The sequence below is a fragment of the Mesoplodon mirus genome (assembly GCF_964341445.2).
Source record: "Mesoplodon mirus genome assembly, chromosome: 4".
NCBI lineage: Eukaryota > Metazoa > Chordata > Mammalia > Artiodactyla > Ziphiidae > Mesoplodon > Mesoplodon mirus.
The window spans coordinates 29,526,902-29,546,591 of NC_138979.1; the positions used below are offsets into that span (position 1 = coordinate 29,526,902).

Below are 19,690 nucleotides of genomic sequence, written 5' to 3' on the forward strand. Positions count from 1 at the left end.
GCTCTCTAGTGGTCACTGTTGTCCTATCAGTGGGAAGAACAGAGAGGAAGAAGGCTTGGTCCTTGTCCCCAGAGCTGTCACTCAGACTAATGAGAAAGATAAAGGCCAAGGAGATAAGGGCAGAGACAAGTAGATAAGATAGTGGGAGCACAGTAAGGGGGAGGAGAGATTTTTCTGGAGTTGATGTTAGGGACGCTGTGGGAGCGTGTGGGCAGAGAAGGGGGGCACTCAGGGTGAAGGCCACTAGGTCTTCAGGAACCAGCTTGTGTGGGGTGCATGGTGTGACTGCAGATAGGGGTCAAGTGGTGGAGGGTCTGGAGTCTCCCATTAAGAGGGTGGACTTGTATTCAGTAGACAATGCAGGAAGTATTAAATTGCCTATTTTTGAAAGGGGAATAAATGCCACTGTGTTTCCGGAGCCAACTTCAGCCCCTCCTGCCACAGGGTCAAGCAGATGGTGGTGGTGGGGCCACCAGGAGGTCTGCGGTAGGGGCTGAACTGGGAGGAGTGGGTCCGGAGTGAAAATGACATGCGAGAGCCTTGAGGGGACAGGGAAGCAGAGGGTGCGTGAAGACAGACAAACACTCCCAGGACTCTTCCCAGCCTGGATCATTAAGAAAATGGTGGAAGTTATTAGAAGCCAGGAGGAGGGGCTTTTTTGTGGAGTTCGGGGTTTGGGGGCATCTGGGTGATGTTATTCAGTTGGACAGTCGGAGGGGTGAGTTAGCCTCCCCAAACGGTCAGGACTGGAGGCCCAGGTTTGGTGATGCCCCCAGAGGTGACACCGGTGCGGTGGGGGCGGAAGAGAGAAGCGCGGAGGACGAGCCGTAGGGCCCTCGGGCGAGGGCGCGGGAAGACCTGCTGAGGACACGGAGCCCCGGGCTGAGGTATCAGGGCGAGCGTGGTCGGGCGGGAACGTGGAGATTCGGTGACCCATCTCTCCTCTAGCCGCCTTCACGGTGGGGAGACGGAGCCGAGGGAGAGGCACTGATTGTAGCCTCAGGGCCAGGCTGGCAGGTCCTACATCAACGCGAATTAGGAACTTCCAGCCTACTCCTCTTTCCACAGCCCACGCTGTCTTTTACACCTCCCGCCCCCAACACACAACGCATTTATTAAAAAAAAAAAAAAAAATTCATCCCGCAAAGACCCGGAACGCCGAGGCCGGGGCTCCAGCAGGTATTTTTCTGCCTCAGGCCTGGGTAGGCGAGGGCCGGGCCGGGGTGGGGGAGGCCCCGCTGGGCCGGTGTGCGAGCCCCGCGCCCCCGGGAGCGCGCGCTGCGCCGGCCCGCCCTCCGTCCCCGGTGCGCGTCCCCGCCCGGCCCAGCCCCGGAGCGCGTGTCCACGCCGCCCCCGCCCCGTGCGCGCTCTTCGCCGTCACGCGCGCGCCGCGGAGCCGCCCGGTGGAGTGGCGGCGGGCGCGCTCCGGGCGGGACGGGGGCGCGGGCGCGGGCGCGAGGCCTTCGTGCCGGGGCCGCGCGGAGGAGGCACCGGGGAGGAGCGCGCTGCGCCGCCGCCCGGCCTGCCGCCGCTCGGTGCGGGTCCGCGGGGCGCGAGGAGCGGCGAGACCGCGGCCTGGAACAAAGGGAGGCCGGCTGGGGCGGGGGCGTCGCGAGCATGGCGGACCGCAGCCTGGAAGGCATGGCGCTGCCCCTGGAGGTGCGGGCCCGGCTGGCCGAGCTGGAGCTGGAGCTGTCGGAAGGTAACAGGCCCCGCGCTCAGCCGGCCGCGCTGTCACGGGGGCCGGGGCGCGGGCGGGCGGGCGGGGGTCTCGGCGCGGTGCGAGCGCGGCCCCCGCCCTGCGGCTCCGCGTCGTCGGCCGCGGCCCCGGCGCCGGGGCCCTGGGGAGCCGGACGGGGCCGCGGGGCCGGGGGCGCAGCCGGGGCGCAGGACGGGGCCGCGGGGCCCGGGGCGCAGCCGGGGCGCAGGACGGGGCCGCGGGGCCCGGGGCGCAGCCGGGGCGCAGGACGGGCCGCGGGGCCGGGGCGGCCTCGCGCGCGGCCTGGCGGACGGGGCCGTGTCCTTGGTGCGCGTCCGAGCGCTGCCCACCGCGGCCGGGCCGGGGGCGGTTCCGCGTTGCGCGGCCTGAGGCTCCGCGGGCCTCGTTCTAATGCGAAACTTGTCTTTGGACTTGAGGTTTGACCGCCGGTGTCCGAGGCATCCTGGCTGGACCGGGATAGTACTACTATTGTTCCCGTCCGCTGGGATGCGAAGGTTGGGTGAAATTGGAAAGCCTCCTCCCTCAGGCCAGGGTCTGTGCCGCGTTCCCATCGTCCCATACTTAGAATTTGTGACAGATTTGCCACAGTGATTTCATGGAGTGTTATATACGGTTTCTTATTTGCTCTTAATGGTGGGATCATGTGCTCAGCTGTCATAAGTTTCAGATCGGATTTTGCTATGTCTTAAAAAAAAAAAACCACTGAAGTTCCGAAATGTTGAATGTTTAAGATAGATTTAGAATTCACCCAGCTCACCCTGGGAAGGCCACTAATACACTGTGGGGTGGGGATAGGCCGGCTTGTCTCGAATTTATATTTGGAGCAGTTATAGTGGTGAACTTGTATGTGTGTGTGTGTAACGGTTTTGTGGGGCTGGCAGCCAGAAAGTAAATTCATTCGTGCCAGTTTTCATCAGCAGGGAGAAGCTGGTGTTGACCGTACGGTTTCCTTTTTAACACTTTCAGGGCGAAGAAGGGGGTACAGGTGGGGGCCTGGGGTGAAGTGTCTTTTCCGATGTCACAGACTGGAGATGTTTCTGTTTCACATTTGGGGTTCTTCAGGGTTCTGTAATGCTCAACTGTCCCATAGGAGGAGACTGTTTCCTGGACTCTGCTCAACAGACACTGTTCTGAAGGGTTGGAGATGATGAGGGTGTTGATGGTACCTCAGTGCAATTCCCAGCTGGGCGAACAGTACTTAGGTCTACACTGGTGGATAAGGTGTGCAGTGTGGACAGATTGCTTGGAGGGATGAAGTGCCCATTGGGAAATATTTGCCCAAGTTCTTTGATTTTGTCAACGTTCACATGGGTTTTTCTCCCTCACTTTACAGGCCCCCGTAGCTGTGCACCACAGTTGTGTTATTTACAACACCGTATCATTCATGCATTCTCTCCAGACAAGCACTTCTGCTATGTCTGTATTATACTGATGTTAAGTGTCAGTACCCTACCTGTGTTGGCAAAGCGCGAAGCCGTCTGAACTCACCTCCACCTCTCCCGTCAGTCTGGGATGGGCTCACATTTGCTTCTGCACATCTGGGACAGTGCGTGGCCCCTGGTGGGAGGGGCTGCTTGTGGATGTGGACACTCACCTGCTAGATTGCACTCACCTGTCACCATCAGTCACTCCTAGAATGTGTCCCTGTTGACCAGGGTATGACAAACCACTTTAGACCAAGGTGTGCTCAGCCTAGTTCTCTGTGAATTCGTGTCCCTACAGATTTTTAAAAAGAGTTTAATGAGTTTCTTATTGAGTGTCTGGGCAGAGAAAGGGGTGTGTGTTTGCATATGGGAATCACATTATTGTTTTTCTCTCTCTCTAAACTCTGCTAGGTCTGGCTGCCTCACCCAAGAGTAAGAGTCAGAGGGTTGTTGCTTTGGCCACCCAGCCTCAGCCCGCCTCTCCCCGCTTTAGCTGTGTCATCTTTGACTTGCTTTGTCCATGCTGAGTCGATTGGGTCTCTCTTTAAGGTCATTTGGAATTTTGTGTCTTGTGACTATGTAGAGTAGTTTTACTGTCTTAAATTAGATGAATCAACTTGTTTTCCAGTATTGCTTAATATCAACCAAAGAATGGAGGGATCAGAAATCTGTGCCTCTTTACATTTTAGAACTTAAAATCCCCCAACATAGCCACTTTCAAAGTGAAAAGTTAAAACAGCTTTTAATGCCGAGTTATTTAAGCATATTGCTTTCATATTTTATCTTCAATCAGGATTCATGTGGAGAGAATTCTTTAAATTAGTCTTCATCGTTTTATTAAAATATCAGAACATACTGTGGAAACGTGTGGATGTTCCAGTGCTCAGTTCCTACAAAGGAGCATGGGAAAACAATTCCATTTTAAGCACATAATGTAGGTTGAAAAAAGAGTAGACTCTTCTTTCAAAGTTCCTATATGGCCTGCCAGCTGTTAATGGTTGTATATCTTATCTAGATTAGTAGACGCTGGTCCAGTTTTGGTTTGCACTGTCTGCTGGTGCTGCTACAGACACTTAGGTTATTTTATTTTATGGGTCACTGTTTGGTAGAAGGTTGCAGATTGACTTCTTGGCTGCAGAAGTCAGATTTTCACTTTCCTGCCCTGCTGGTTGCCTCCTCTTTTCTTTCCACTGTCTGTTGCTACCCAATGCTTCCCTCTTGGGGGAAAACTGGGCTGCTCTCCCTGCAGAACTGGTGCCAGCAAAGAACAGGAGATTTCTGTGGGGAGATGTGGTGGCTGTCCCTCCTATGGGCAGTAATGGCCTCCAATCCACAGGTCTGGGTAAAGTCTTTGGTGTGGAGCCAGGGGTTGTCGGTCTGGTGAATTCTTGGGACTCAATGTGAAATGGAGAGGAAGCCAGTGAGCTGGCTGGTTGCTGGGTGCCAGGTGGGGTAGCGGTGGCTCTTTTCTTCACACACTTTTCCCTAAATCATTTTTTTCTTCCCTTCCCTTCATTCTTGCCTTTTGGAATCATGCATTTTTCTGTTTGGCTTTCAGAGGGCCCCCAGGTAGTTTCATTAATATGTAAATAGACATTATTTGGCTTAAGGAAAAACTTTAAATGGAAACACTGGCAAAGCAGAGAGGAAACAAAATTTCTCAATAAAGACAGACTCATGTCTTATTAAAAAAAAAATCAGTTGTTGATTGAACTTCAGCAGTAAGTTTCTGTGTTAACTGACGGCTTGTGTCCTGGGCTGTACACACCCTGGACTTGCAGCTGTAGACGATATCGTCCCACTGTTTCAGGAGCGGTTGAATTCTTATTTTGGTAGGACTTTGGGAAATTGCCTTGTGATGTAGCCTGTGAAAACTGTTTGATGTTTGCAAAAGAGAAGTCTGTTAGCTTTCTACTTTGTGCCTTTTAAATTGTGAGTGTGCTTACTAACTTCCTAACTCTTGCTTATGGGAGTTACTCAGTTTGTAAGGTACATAATTACTGCAACTATTAGTTATGTTCTGTAATCGAGTCCCACTTAACATTTTCTGGTAAGTGTGAAACTACTCAAGGAAGGAGGTGCATGCTATCAGTTCTTTGTGTTGATCAAGGAACCAGTAATTTTTTAAATTGCAGATGAGCAATTCACATGCAGCTGGCATAATCCTGTCACCAGAGTAAAATCTTAAAGAGATGGCCAGTTGGAAGGTTTGTAGATTTGGGGGTGTGTGGCATTTTCAGGGCTGCCAGCACAATATAGCAGATACGCTTAGCTCTAGAACGTGAGTTCTGTCCCCATCAGCCCCTGTGCTTTTCTTGGAGGTCCCTGTGGCTGCAGAGGTGGCCACCCAAACTGAAGCCTGGGACCACCTTCCAGGGTCAGGGAGAGACCTGCTGTCTCTAATGCAGCCCAGATGTTCTCATTGAAAGGAAATAGTGGACTCTGGAAAGCAAATGTGTGAAAAAATGCTTTCTTCTAGAGTCTTGTTGATAATTTGTTGTCATTGGGAGGGGAGGAGGGAAGGGGTCAGCAGATTCAGGGAATAATAGCTGAGCCGCTCCACCGGGGATCAGACCTCACCATTGTTAACAAAACCTGTTCACTCTGTCACATCGTCTCAAAGCTGCCCCCAGTAGCTGTACGTATTGTGGTGAAAGAAATGGACTACTTGGCTTGATAAATCTAAAAGATTGTTATCTGAATTAAAAATATGTACAAAATGGCAGCATTGATATGTGTGGGATGTGAAATGTGTGGACCTGAATTTTAAGAGTTCTTCAGAGTTACGAAAATAGTTAAATTTGAATGTTCTTTTCTTGATGAATAAATATAGATGTCAAATTTAGCCAGGAAATTAAAGGCACTGATGTGTAAGGTTGATCCCAATGCTCAAAAGATCTTTGTGGTGCTGTAGTCATGCTTAGAGCTGAATGTTGTGAGGTCACAGCTGTAACAACGACTCTATTTTGTTTCATTCTGGGCCCACTGGCTTTATATTCTTGTTATGGTTTAGAGGCTACAAGCTGTTGGATGATATGAGTCACTTTTTGCCTTCCTCCTCCCAGCCTTTTTCAAATGGGTTGTCTCTTTTTTTAGAGCTGATTTTTTTTTTTTAAAGCAGTGATTTATGGGATGAGTTGTAGCATTCTTCTGAATTGCAAAGAGAATGTATTGGATAATCTTCATTTTGATGTCATGTATATAGACTGACTCACCAGTTCAAATCCTAGTCATATTAAGATTCTGATAATTACTCAGGTACCTTACTAAAAGCAGATGCTCACCTGCAGTTATTGGCTTGGTTTCGCACATCACTGTTTATCCTGGTACATGGAAGGCACCTCAGGGGATGCGATGGGCTCTGGCCACTGTTTACTGTTCCTGTTCTCTGGTCTCTCCGTCTGCATGCCTCTACTTCCAAGGTTGCCCGTGTTCATTTTCCTTCTTTCATGACCTGTTTGTGTGCCCTACGAGCGTTACCTACTAGCATTGCCAGTGCTCTGTTCTGCTGAGAGGGTCAAAACCTCGTCACGTCTCAGAAGAAGCAGTTGCATCCATTTGTTCTTGATAATAAATAGCGCTCTCAAAGGGGAGAATCTAATTGAGAATCCCAGCTGGCGGGGGTAAGAACATACGAGTCAGGTTGGTACGTATATGGCACCTTCTTCAGGACCCAACAGGGTGTTAATGTTCATAAGCCCTTAAGACAAATAAAGGCTAAGATATTGAGTGTAAAAGTCAACATGACAACAAGCAGCCTTCTTTTGTGGGGTGGGGGACTGGGGAGGTTGCTCTTTAGTTTTGTTGCTGTTGAATATCGTGGAGAATGAAAGGTGCTCTCTGTGCTGAGAATCACAAATTGAGGTGGTTCTTTACCAAATGCTTTGTGCCATAGGTATGAAAAATCCGGGAAGAAATGACCGAAGATAGTGAGGACTGAGAGATTCTGTGATTGATAGTGGCTTAAATAGATCTTTTTCTTCTGGGCTGCCGGTTTTAAATCTTTTTTTTTTTTTTTTTTTTTTTTGCTTATTAAGTTGGAAAGTGTTTCTGTGTCCTCATGAAAAGATTGAAGACTGCGGGCCAGATCCAAACTAGTTCTCTTGGCACCAGCGAGAGCAATTCCTTAGATACTTGTCCGCAATTATGCACAATTAATTTTTTTTTTTTTTACTGAATTATCTGGTTAGTCAAGTCACATATTCTTCTATTTTTTTAATTAGAGGAATACGCTAACATTTTAAAATTATGAAGTTAAAAAACTCATATGTAAATATGTCCCCTCTTCAATGTGGGCTGCTTCACACCCACCAGCCTCAGGTCTGAGGCTCTGGCCAAGGAGGAAGGCAGTTCCCTGCTGGACACTCGGTCCTGAGTGTCTAATTAAAACCAGAAAAGTGAGTCTCTCGTGTTCTGACCATGTGTCTTACCAGTGCAGCTTGCCATGTGTCAGGAGTTTATAAAACATGTTAAGCTTTAGTGGGGAGAGGCCCACACATCTCAGTTTCCGTGCGGCAGGTCTTAATCCGCCTTCGTGGCTTTGTTCCTGCCACTCCCTCGAGTTGGCAGAGCCACATGTCTGGACCGCTTCACTCTCGGGAAGAACACAGACCTCCACATCGAGCCCTGTCCCCTTCCTGGCCAAGCCCAGAGTCATGTCCTTGTGAAGATGCAGGTGGCGTCGGTCTAGCTGACTAGCTCTCTAAGGAGGCGCTTCCTGGCCAGCTTACCTGAAATGAAAACAGAAATGTAAACTGTGTTACTAATTAACCTTACCAGGAGATTCTGGGTCTTTATGAATACAGTAGTATAAATGGAGATTACATGCTTTATTGCAAATAGAGCACATCCAGTTATGTCACTGTCACGATACCTGACAAAATATAGCTTATAAACCTTCACAGAAGGATAAGAGGAGTCGCAGAGCCTGATGTCGTCAGGGGACAGGAACGGGTGAAATCTGGAGTTGGCCAGATGCTTTAGGAAGGACAGGCTCACTCTGGAGCCATCGGTCTGAGGGGCTGGATTTGGTGCAGTGGGCACTGAAAGCACAAAAATCCATGCTTAACTTGTGTGTGACCTTCTTCTTTGCTTCTTGAACCTCTTTGGGTCTTTTTCTAAATCCTGTTTGGAGATTTATGTGAAGATCTTGAGAATTCTCATGCGAGTGTCCACTGAGAAGTCTTTCTATGGATTTTCCTACGTTGGGAGGGCCTGTCCAGGGCTCTGCAGTTGTGGCATCACCCCGGATAAACCACCAGGCTCTCCCAGTTTTGGTGTCCTCGGCTGTCAGATAGGGTTAAGAACTCTGCCTTTGGGATAGTAGTGGGGATCAGCAAGGCAGAGTCACAGTATCTGCTCCATAAATATCCAGCCCTGCAGTTTCCCTCTGAGGTGCTGTCCGTGGGACAGAGTTCCCTGCCCTCCCGCCTCCCACTTTATCCAGGTGATTTGAGTTACAGTGGCCTTCGGAGAAAAGCAGTGGAGAGGAGGCATAGGCCCGGGTACGGGAAAGCACTTTCACTTTCCTGTGCTTGGAGGGTGCACCTCTTAATAGATGCTACCTGGGCACTTACCCTGTGCTAGGATAGCTTCAGAGCTGCAATGCCTCTTTTTTTTTTTTTAAAGATAAAACTTCCTTTCTGGTGGACTCTTTGTGTCAATATTCCTGGAATCCCTTTTTTCAGCCCCTTTACTTTTCAAGAGAATAATTGGGGAAAGGTGTCCTAGGTTAGATTCAAGTCCAGGTGTGTCCGGGAAGGACGTCCTATTAGGCTGTAATCATCGAATCTCAGGACCATGTGTGGACCTCCAATCAGAGTCGTTCCAGTGCTTCGTGGAGGAAGGGCTTGACCATCTCCTGCAGTCCCCTCACCACAATGCCCCCAGGACAAAATACAGAGCTCCACCGCTGTGACTGTGGGAATTGTCCTCCTGGAGGTGTGTGTCCCCCTGCCCTCAGTGTGTGTGGAGAGGGACTGAACTGGCACCCCTCTCGTCATGCCCCCGTGTCCTGTCCCGAGACAAGTGCACGTGGATGCTACCCAACAGGCCACACAGGTAGGATTGCGTGAGCCTGGGCAGCTCTGAGAGGCCAGGTCAGAGCCAGGGCTCACCATGGCAGTGGACCCGGGGCTCTGTGCCCCCCCTCCCAACACCTGTAACAGGTCCTGGGCTTTTATCCTTTACGATCACCCTGGCAGTTATGTCGGTTGAGTGCCATGTGGGTTTGTGAGTGAGTGGGATCTTTTTCTTATCGACTTTCATAAGCTGCTTCTTTTAAAATAAAAACCAGAGATAGTTTGAAGCACCCCCCCCGCCCCCGCTGTGAATTTAATGGTATCACAGAAGTTATGGCTTCAGTTATGTGTGAAAACAACTTAAGAGTAACACCAAGTACTAAGGTGGAGCTGTACTTCAGGATAGCTTAAGTGAGCATCATTGGGCTTCGAAACGTCTTTTGTTTTTTCTTGTTTTGATGAACGTGATGGATGCTTGAAGGCTGTTGAGATTTAGTAATATAAAGTAGTGTTTAAGGAGCTCTTTAAGCAAGGGTGCAATTCCATTAAACTTAAGTCATTAAAATACACCTATTTAGGGACTTCCCTGGCGGTCCAGTGGTTAAGACTTAGCCTTCCAACGCAGGGGGTGCGGGTTCAATCCCTGGTCAGGGAGCTAAGATCCCACATGCCTTGCGGCCAAAAAACGAAAACATAAACAGAAACAATGTTGTAACAAATTCAATAAAGACTTTAAAAATGGTCCACATCAAAAAAAATCTTAAAAAAAAAACAACACCTACTTAAACCCAAGGAAATAGTGTATCAACTTGCCAAGGTGGAAACTTTGTTAGTAATGTTACTAAGGTACATTATAATGTACCTCATGCTTACAAGTTACTGTTGCAGTGCCTGTCCTGTAGGGAAATTCTGTCAACCTGAGACTTGGTGTTTGGGTGGGTTTTGTTGTTTCATTTTGCTTTTATCTCAAGTGAATATAGTCTTATTGCAAATTGTGGGGCTAGGCTTCCCCCCACGAAGCACAACATTGACCTGGGCCAAATGAGAAATAGCGCTTGGGGTTATTTTGCTGTTGATATCAGAGTTCAGACTTTGAGAATTTCTGTTACTTGTACATACATTAATATGAAAAGGAAGTAGAATTCTGCCTCCCTGTTTTAGATGGTGGCGAATTATTATTTAGCTATCATACCAGTAAAGGATTTTCTAATGGCTGTTGGTATTTTAGAATTTCTTTCCTGTTATTAGGAACATCTGGCCTGGGACATGGGGAAGAAAGTAGCCTTGATTTTGCTGTTTCCTTCATGACATGTTGAATTTGACACAAATAGGATTCTGGATGAAATCTGCCCTTTATGGAAAGTGTCTAAGTAAAACAGGCTTTCTGAAAGTGTTGTACAATATTCTGTCTCCCGTGGATACAGAGGAGCAAAGCCTTGGGGAAGGAATGTGGGCAGAGGTTCCTTGGATGAGCTGCCATTCCTCGGGTGATGGGGGTGCCTACCACAGATGGAAAGCTCACAGGCTGACTGTGTCATTGTGGTCGTAGGGCAGGTTTGATCCCTATCACTAATTCTTGAAAGATGATGTGGGGTGGGGAGCAGTATTTAGAACACTAGCATTCCTTGAAACAAAGATATGAAATAAAGCTTATCCATCTCACGGTGCCTTATAGCTTTTATCTGCTTTCATATTGACCTTTTTTAGTCCTTTGAAAATATTTTCTAGGGAAATGTCATTAGCTTCTCTGTATAGATGAGGAGACTTCAAATGATCAGAAACTCATCACGAGCCTAGAATCTTGGCTTCCCGACACATTTTCACCATCACGAGTGAACTGAACCACCGAGCTGCTTTCTTTTTTTTTTTTTTGTGGTACGCGGGCCTCTCACTGTTGTGGCCTCTCCCGTTGCGGAGCAAAGGCTCCAGACGCGCAGGCTCAGCGGCCATGGCTCACGGGCCCAGCCGCTCCGCAGCATGTGGGATCTTCCCGGACCGGGGCACGGACCTGCGTCCTCTGCATCGGCAGGCGGACTCTCAACCACTGCGCCACCAGGGAAGCCCGAGCTGCTTTCTTTTGAAGCATGATGGGGATCCCGTCTTTTCCTGTGAGATCAGCAGCGGGAGCTCTGTGGAGTCCTGGGTGCTCTCAGGAGTGTGGGCAGTGGGCAGCGCCCTCCCCAGCAGCCTGTTCCAAGTCAGTGAGGAAATCGGACGAATTTCCCTTGCATGTGGTTGTAACGGGTGGAGGCTTATGCTGCACGTTTTCTTAGCTGGCTGCCCCTAAACTTTGCATTTAAGATCGAATCTGTCATCTAGGGGATGAATATATGGGTGTTCGCTGTACAACTCTGTTTGCTGTATGTTTGAAATTTTTTTGTTTCTCATGGAAGATGAACATCCTTTATTTATTAAAAAAAATTTTTTTTTTTTGGCTGAGTTGGGTCTTCGTTGCTGCGCGCGGGCTTTCTCTAGTTGTGGTGAGTGGGGGCTGCTCTTCGTCACGGTGCGCGGGCTTCTCATTGCGGTGGCTTCTCTTGTTGGGGAGCATGAGCCCTAGGTGTGCGAGCTCAGTAGTTGTGGCTCGCGGGCTCTAGAGTGCAGGCTTAGCAGTTGTGGCGCACGGGCTTAGTTGCCCCGCGGCATGTGGGAATCTTCCCAGACCAGGGCTCAAACCCATGTCCCCTGCTTTGGCAGGCGGATTCTTAACCACTGCGCCACCAGGGAAGCCCTGGAACAGCATCCTTTAGAATCAGGAGGCTGGATATGGTATGGCTTATCTGAAATCTTAATCGTTCTGGTCAAGAGACGATGCTGTTAGTTCTTATGTTGTTTCTGGGAAAAATATTCTACATGAGGTTCCAGGAATAACCTCTTCAGTGTCTCTGCAAGAGTGACCTCTCTCAAAGCTTCCTATTACTAACCAGGATGATGGCGATCATGTTTAAGCCGCCACCAATCACTTACAAGGCAATCAATCTTAGGTCTTTTATGTAGAGTGCTTTTATTCCAAGTGGAGTGCCTGTCTGACCTTCTCCAGGCCTTGCAGGGATGCAGGCCACATCTAATGCATGTGATCCACCCTCATCTCTGGTCCCCAGAGAACCGGAGTCTTGTCAGTAGGGGTGGACAGTGCATAACTCGGATTTTTAAATCAGACGTTGCAAATTGATGTCTTTTTTGGCGTGAACAAAGTCTGTTATCTCTGTTTATGGGGGAGGATGCTTACATGTCTCAGGCCACCACTCACTGATTGTTCACATGTGCTAAGCACTGTGTTAGGTGTCTTACATAGATTACCTTTTTTTTTTTTTTTTTGCATTACACGGGCCTCTCACTGTTGTGGCCTCTCCCGTTGCTGAGCACAGGCTCCGGGCGCGCAGGCTCAGCGGCCATGGCTCACGGGCCAGGCCGCTCCGCGGCATGTGGGATCTTCCCGGACCGGGGTACGAACCCGCTTCCCCTGCATCAGCAGGCGGACTCTCAACCACTGCGCCACCAGGGAAGCCCAGATTACCTTTTTTGAAGGACAGTTGTCTTACAAAAAGGGAAGCACGTTAGTGAGCTTGCCTGAGGTCCCGTGCCTGAGTGGTGAGTGCGAGTCGGCCAGTTTGCCCCGGACGCTCTCCTGGCACCAGCCTCCTCCCTTCCAGCTCCCGACAGGACACCACCCTCATGTAGTGAGTTAGGAATCCAAGTCAGAAATGGAATGTTGAAAGAGATACCAAGTTTCATGGTATGTGTGGTGACTTTTCTTTTTTACGTATTTACTTTCGCATAGCTTAATGATGTGTTTTTTCACCTGATGTAACAATTAACTTAATTACCAGCCATTACTGGTACAGAGTTCCATGAAGGATATTTTAGGAACCTATGGTCTCAAAAAAGAGCCTTTATTTTCATAACTATAATATGCTTAATTAAGTTGTTGGGATTGTGGCTTTCTTTTGTTATTTTATTTTTTGTTCCTTGAGTGGAAGCTATTTAGTGATTACGCATAATTGTGAAAATAATCTAGTGATTAGAGGATCTTGTTAGGACAAATCTATGTCTCCTTTCTTTTATGTAAATACAAAAATCTTAATCCAGGTAAATGTCGGCAGGAATGACCATGTATAAAGTGGATAAGATTTTTGTGTGACGTGGTCACCCTGGGATATTGTCTCAGGAATTTTCTAGAGCATCCATCTTTATTCTCACTAGTTTACACCCTCCCCGTTCCCTGATTATTTCCATTTGCACCAGAAATTTGAATACAGGTGTGTCCAAGATGGTACTTGTATGTGTGTGCATGTATCATGCCTTTTTGCTATAAGATGGACTGTTTGAATAGTGCTTTTGGACACTGACAACTTGGTCAGAAAACCGGTAGCTCCTCATTAATAAAGGTAGATATTCTAGTATCAGGAAGCCCTGAATACGTTCTGTGTTATATTAAATAAATCAATCCCAGAACAAAGATGGTTTTGTGTACTGTGTATTTGCCATGTCTTTCTCGGAAATCCCACGACTAGCTTAAACAGAGAACATGGATTATTCTGTCTCCAGATCATTTTCATGTATTTATGATCGCACCTGTTCTATTAGCTGTGAAAGCCATCAGTCTTGGCCTAGCTGGGCCCATGCTGATAGAATTAAGGGAAACAAGGTCATTTCCAGCTTGTTTTAAACCTAAAAGCTGCCCGTTATCTGCATAATAGCCCAATCTTTAAAAATGATACAATTTGACTTTTAGTGGATTATAATTAATTTGGTTATCTATGGCTGAATCATTTCACTGCATTGTGAATTAACTATTTTTTCATAATATGGATCCGATCCAGAAGATGGGCTGTAGGCTCGGAGTGATGACATTGTTACTTGTAACTTAGACTAACTCTTGGTTTCTCTGAGATGATAACCATACAGTCGTATATTTAATTCCCGTTTTTCACGTTGTTCTCAATTCTGAGTCCCTACTGGTCATCCCTTTCACTCACGTTCTTTCCTTTCTTCTCCCTTCATCCTTCTTCTATTTTGTTGTCTTTCACCCACAGACCCTCACTATATGGTGGATGTGTGTGTGTGGTGGGGTCCTGACTGCTGTGACTTTTTGATAACCTGTGGAAAGGACTTTTTTTTTTGAGCAAGACACCTCTACACCTCTAAATGAACTTTCAGTTGCCTAAATATCACCTGTTTTGTGGACTGTCTGTGGAAATTTTAATTGTTTTTTGTGGGGTTTGGCTGACCTTTCTCTGCCCCACCAATTACTCCACCCAGCCCACGTGTACTCAAGCTCTGCAGGCCTAGTTCAACACTGCTTATATGCAAAATAATTAACAGAGCTCTATAAATAAGAAATCACATGTTGCCACATAAATAGTTTCCCTGTCATTTGAGTGTGGATTGTTTTTGCTCCTGTGGTGGCCCTGAGGATTCTGGCCTTTGTTTGGAAGCACCTCACATTGAGGTGGGTATGAAATGTAAAACTGATTACAGTATTATTATCACTCACAAGTGGACAACAAAGATGCTTTCATCTGAACAGCAGCTGAAAATTAGGGTGTGTTCGGTTTGGATGTTGGATGACCTTTTTGAAAAAAGCATCTGGCTTTTGTCATACTTTGCAAGCTGTGCTTATACTGTTTTCTGTGTTTTACTTAGAGTGTCTATAGTTCCTAAAAGAGATATTTGCTTATTTTAAGAGGATAAATTACTTTACAATAAAAATACTCTCTGGGGATTTAGATGGAATAGCTTTGCCATATTATTTGTTGTTCACTATTTAATACTAAATATAGTGGACTTTTAAGTGGCTGACATGCCCCACCCCCTTGCTGGTGTGTATTTAGGTGGAAGAGTGTGTGTGCGTGCATGTGTGTGTGTGTGTGTAGGTGCAAACATACACATGTATATCCAACTGGTTCAGTCACATTTGATTCCAAAGTTAGGGGTTGTTTTTGCCACATGAGAACTTTTGAATTGTTCTGTTCCTTAAGCATTTATTTCATTTGCAATTTATTGAGCGAGGGTCTCTTGGGAACTATGGGAGTGGTGACAGCTGTTTTTATAATCCAGGAGATAGGATGGAAGCCAGTGGGAAGCTCAGTATCGATAGACAAATAATTGAGAAGGATCTACTTCGAGGCCATGTGCAGTCAGACACCCAGTGAGTGGTCTCAGCAAGGAGGGTTCTGAGTGCCGAGAAGGGAGCAACTGGATGCTGGGGGGCAGCCCTTCCCTCGTTGTGCCTGGAACACCTGTGTTTGGGGTGGGCCATTCTGATCCTGCTCCCAGCCTGGCTACTCCCGGCCTGACTGCTCTGGCTGAGCTGTGGGGCTGGGGCCAGGGGCTCGGGCACTGAGCCTAGTGGAATGATGGCACCGGGACCTTTCCTGCTTCTCAAAGGCACACGTGAGTGATTGTTTTTATTTCTGCATGCGTCCTGTCCCCCTCCCCATTTTTCCTTTGGGACCCTTGCCCACGGCCTGGGAGCGAGCCCCCTGCCTGTTTCCAATGTGGGGAGCACAGTGCTTCTCAGGCAGACATGACTGCAGGGGTGGTTCCTGGCTGGGGGCTTCCTCTTGTCTTGTGGGCCTGGGGGAGCATGATGGCTCTGACCACGTGCCTTAGCCTAGGCACCTTCCCCCAGCCCCCCTGCCCAGACCGCAGCCAGCCAGCGTCCTGGCACCTGAGGCCATGGACCTTGCACAGCCCGGCAGCCACCCGAGGAAAGCCAGTTCAGCTTGCGACTGTCACTGCCCTTGAAATTTGCACAGGTGTGGCCAGCACTCGGACGGCCAGGCTCTGTTTTACCATCTGTTGGTTCTTTCCTGCGGAAAACAGGCAGTTTATTGCAGTCACCTGGGAGGCTGACTCCCTGCCCCAGCTCCCATCTTCTGAATGACGGTCTTCAACGGGGCAGGAGTGTGGGTCTCCAGGCAAGTCCAGGGCAGCTGGCCAACCTGTGGGACCCTGGGGCCTCTCCACCCACTCGAAGTTTATAGTACATTTCTTGGTACAGGGGTATCAGAGTGGAAGGAAAAGAAGTAGGCAGCAGGAAATTCTGGTTTAGTCTTGACTCTGGGAGCATTTGGGGTAGGTAATTGTGTCCTAGGCTTTATTTTCAACTTTCCCAGTAGGTACAAAAAGAATAATTGCGCACAGATGGCTGGTTTGAAGAAAAATGAAATCCAGAATTGTGTTACGGGAACTTTTATTTTAAATATATATTACCCCCCCCCCATTAATGCAGAAGAGGAAGGATGCTAAGAGCTAGGCTTACCTCCCGCATCCCACCTGGAGTTGGGGTGCACATCAGCGATGGGGGCAGTGATGCCAGATGTCTGCCAGCCTCAGGTGGTAACTGCGGGTCCTTAAAAGTTCAAGCCCTGCGTCAAAGCTGAGGTGGAGCCCGAGCCTCTGCGAAGAGAGGAAAGTGGCTTCTGTGAGGGATTTGCATCCCACTGCTGACCTGTACCAGCAGATTGTGTTCAGGGACCAGGGATGCTGAGTCCAGGGTCAGCTTTATGGACTGTTCCTGGCATTAGATCCTGTAAGAGAGAAGCTCAGCTCCTGTTTTTATTTGACTCTCACACATTTTACCCGGTTCCCGTGGTTGATGGTTTTCCAGGGAAGTGGTGTGAGGCTTGCTCAGGGCTTCCTTGAGGGAGAGGCAGAGTTTCATGGGTGGTGGGCCATCATCCACGCCTTATCACACAGGGGTCAAGATGTAGACTCTACAGACTTTTTAGGAAAAACTCAGAATCTTCTGAACAACTGTATGTGTTTTTCTTCTGAAAAGCTTACTCATATACCGTAAAGTTTTCTGGAACTTTAAAAAATATTTTCCCTACTAGATGGTATCATTAGTGGACTTGTACAATTAAAAACCTTGTTCTAGATTACATAGTTACCATTTATCCCCTTCCCTCTTTTCTTTCCATGAAAAAAGTACCATTTAACTTTGGAATTAAGTTAATAATGAAATAAAGGTCACAGATATGTAACATTATGTGTTAAAATATGTTAAAATATGTATGTATACTTTATATAAGTCATCAAAAGAAGAAAGGAAAAATAAAGAGTGAGAGGACCCACTGGTGCAGAAACGTTACAGTGATTTTCTGTTGTATCCAGGAAACCTAAATTTTCAAAGCTCCGTGTTTACTTTTTCAACCTCAACTTCCCAGGCAGATCTGTCTTCACCAGCCCCAGGGTAAAGAGTGAAAGATGGAAAGATGATTTTGGCATTTGCCAGTCATAATTCAACAGACATTTTCTTATTAGTTGATAATTTAAAGCGTTTCACAGTTATAAAAATTTGCTAACATACTTTTTTTGAGTTTATTACTATATGTTTCTTCAGGAGTCTGTGAGAACTGTGTAACTTTTCTGCTATTCTGAATTATAATGTGTTGAATTAGGAGTTGTAATTTCTCTGCCATAATGTTTATTAAAAAGTTCCCTATGTATTTTTAGATGTATATTTGGAACAGTTTAAAATGCTTGATACACTACAGTTTTAACACATCACAAATATTATTTTAGAATATAAATTGATATTTAAAAATCTGTAAGTAACACTATAAAAATTGGGACAAAGATTTTTAAAAATCTGTAATTTTACAATTCAGTGTCATACCAATACATTTTATGTCTCCATGTCATTTTAATTAGTCCAGAACTATAACAGTGGTGAAACAAGGTTGGTGCTGTCTAGTTTATAACAGTGTTTCACATGTATTGTTGTATTACTTTATGGGGGGGAAATCCATTAACCACATGAAACAGGTTTTTGTTCTTTCTCAGTAAAAACAAGGTTCGAGGTTAAACATCTTGTCCAGGGCTCACAGTGGGTGAAGGTGGGCTAGGACCCACACTCAGGATTGCCGACTGGATAATTTCTAGTCAAGAAGTCACAGAAGTTCAGTGGACTTTCCTAAGGCGGTCCTCCCTTTCTCCCTCCTGGAGCAAAATAAACTTGATAGGTCCTATGTTGTATCATATAAAGGTTTATCTATTACAGGGCACCATACTTTGTTAAAGAAGAAAAAGGTAGAAGAAAGTTTACATGTTAAGATGCCTCAGAATTGAACTATGTGGAAAACACAAAACTTAATCCTTTCTATTTTGGATATTAACCTCTTATCAGATAGAAGGACTGCAAATATTTTCTCTCACTCTGTAGGTTGCCTTTTTAATTCACTGCTGGTTTCCCTTGCCGCGCAGAAGCTCTTTAGATTAATGTTGATTTTTGCTTATGCTGCCTGTGCTTTTGGTGTCTTATGTAAGAAATCATTGCCAAGACCTATGTCAAGGATCTTTTTCCCTGTGTTTCTTTTAGGAGTTTTATACTTTCAGGTTTTTAATCCATTTCAGGTTAATGTTTGTGAGTGGTGTAAACTGGGGTCCAGTCCATTCTTCTGCTTCAGTAAGTGGTGTTGGGAAAACTGATCGTTTTCCAGTTTTCCCAACACCACTTATTGCAGAAACTGTTTTTTCCCTATTGTCCTCATATAGCAAAACAGCAAATAATCCAATTAAAAAATGAACAAAGGACCTGAATAGACATTTTTTCAAAGAAAACATACAAAGGGCCAATGGGTACATGAAAAGGTATTCAACATGACTAATCATCAGGGAAATGCAAATCAAACCACAATGAGATATCACCTCACACCTGCCAGAATGGCCATCATCAAAAAGACAACAAATAACAAGTGTTGGTAAGGATGTGGAGAAAAGGGAACCCTTGTGCACTGTTGGTGGGAATGTGAATTGGTGCAGCCACGATGGAAAACAGTATGGAGGTTCCACAAAACATTAAAAATAGAACTAGCGTACCATCCAGCAGTTCCACTTCTGGGTATTTATCTGAAGAAAATGAAAACACTAACTTAAAAATTTATATACCGCCATGTTCATAGCAGCGTTATTTACAATAGCCAAGATATGGAAGCAACGTAAGTGTCCAATGACGGATACATGGATAAAGAAGATGTGGTGTGTATGTGTATACACACACACACACACACACACACAATGGACTATTACTCAGCTATAAAAAGAATAGAATCCTGCTCTCTGTGACAACATGGATGGGCATTACACTAAGTGAAATTAGCCAAAAACAAATGTTGCATGGTATCATTGATATGTGGGATCTTACCAAAAAAAGCTGATTTTATAGAAACAAAGTGGAATGGGTGGTTGCTGGGGGTGGGGAAATGGGGAGGTGCTGGTCAAAGGATACAAACTTCCAGTTATAAGATGAGTAAGGATCTGATGTACAGTGTGGCAACTGTACTTAACAATTAGGTATTATGTACTTGAAAGTTTCTGAGAGGAGATCTTAAACTTTCTCATGAGACACACAAACACACACACACCCGGAGTTAACAATGTGAGGTGAGGGATGTGTTAATTATCTTGACCTCGGTAGTTATTCCTCAATGTATATGTATGACAAATCATCACATGTACACTTTAAATATAGATAATTATATTTGTCAATTACACCTCGTAAAGTTGGGGCAAGGAAC

At 46.6% G+C, this 19,690-nt stretch overlaps 1 protein-coding gene across 4 annotated transcripts in view; it reads left to right on the top strand.

Moving 5' to 3' along the window:
• The first annotated feature begins 1,466 nt into the window (after nucleotides 1-1,466).
• The window catches only part of DIP2C (disco interacting protein 2 homolog C), a 359,412-nt gene continuing 341,188 nt past the window's right edge, over nucleotides 1,467-19,690 (top strand). For 3 of the 4 annotated variants that reach the window (XM_082617847.1, XM_082617848.1, XM_082617849.1), the window contains exon 1: nucleotides 1,468-1,702. In XM_082617847.1, the coding sequence (XP_082473973.1) occupies nucleotides 1,618-1,702 (85 nt within the window). In that variant the 5' untranslated portion in view covers nucleotides 1,468-1,617. Of the gene's footprint in view, nucleotides 1,703-19,690 lie in introns of all 4 variants that reach the window. The other variant, XM_082617846.1, reaches the window with a different exon arrangement.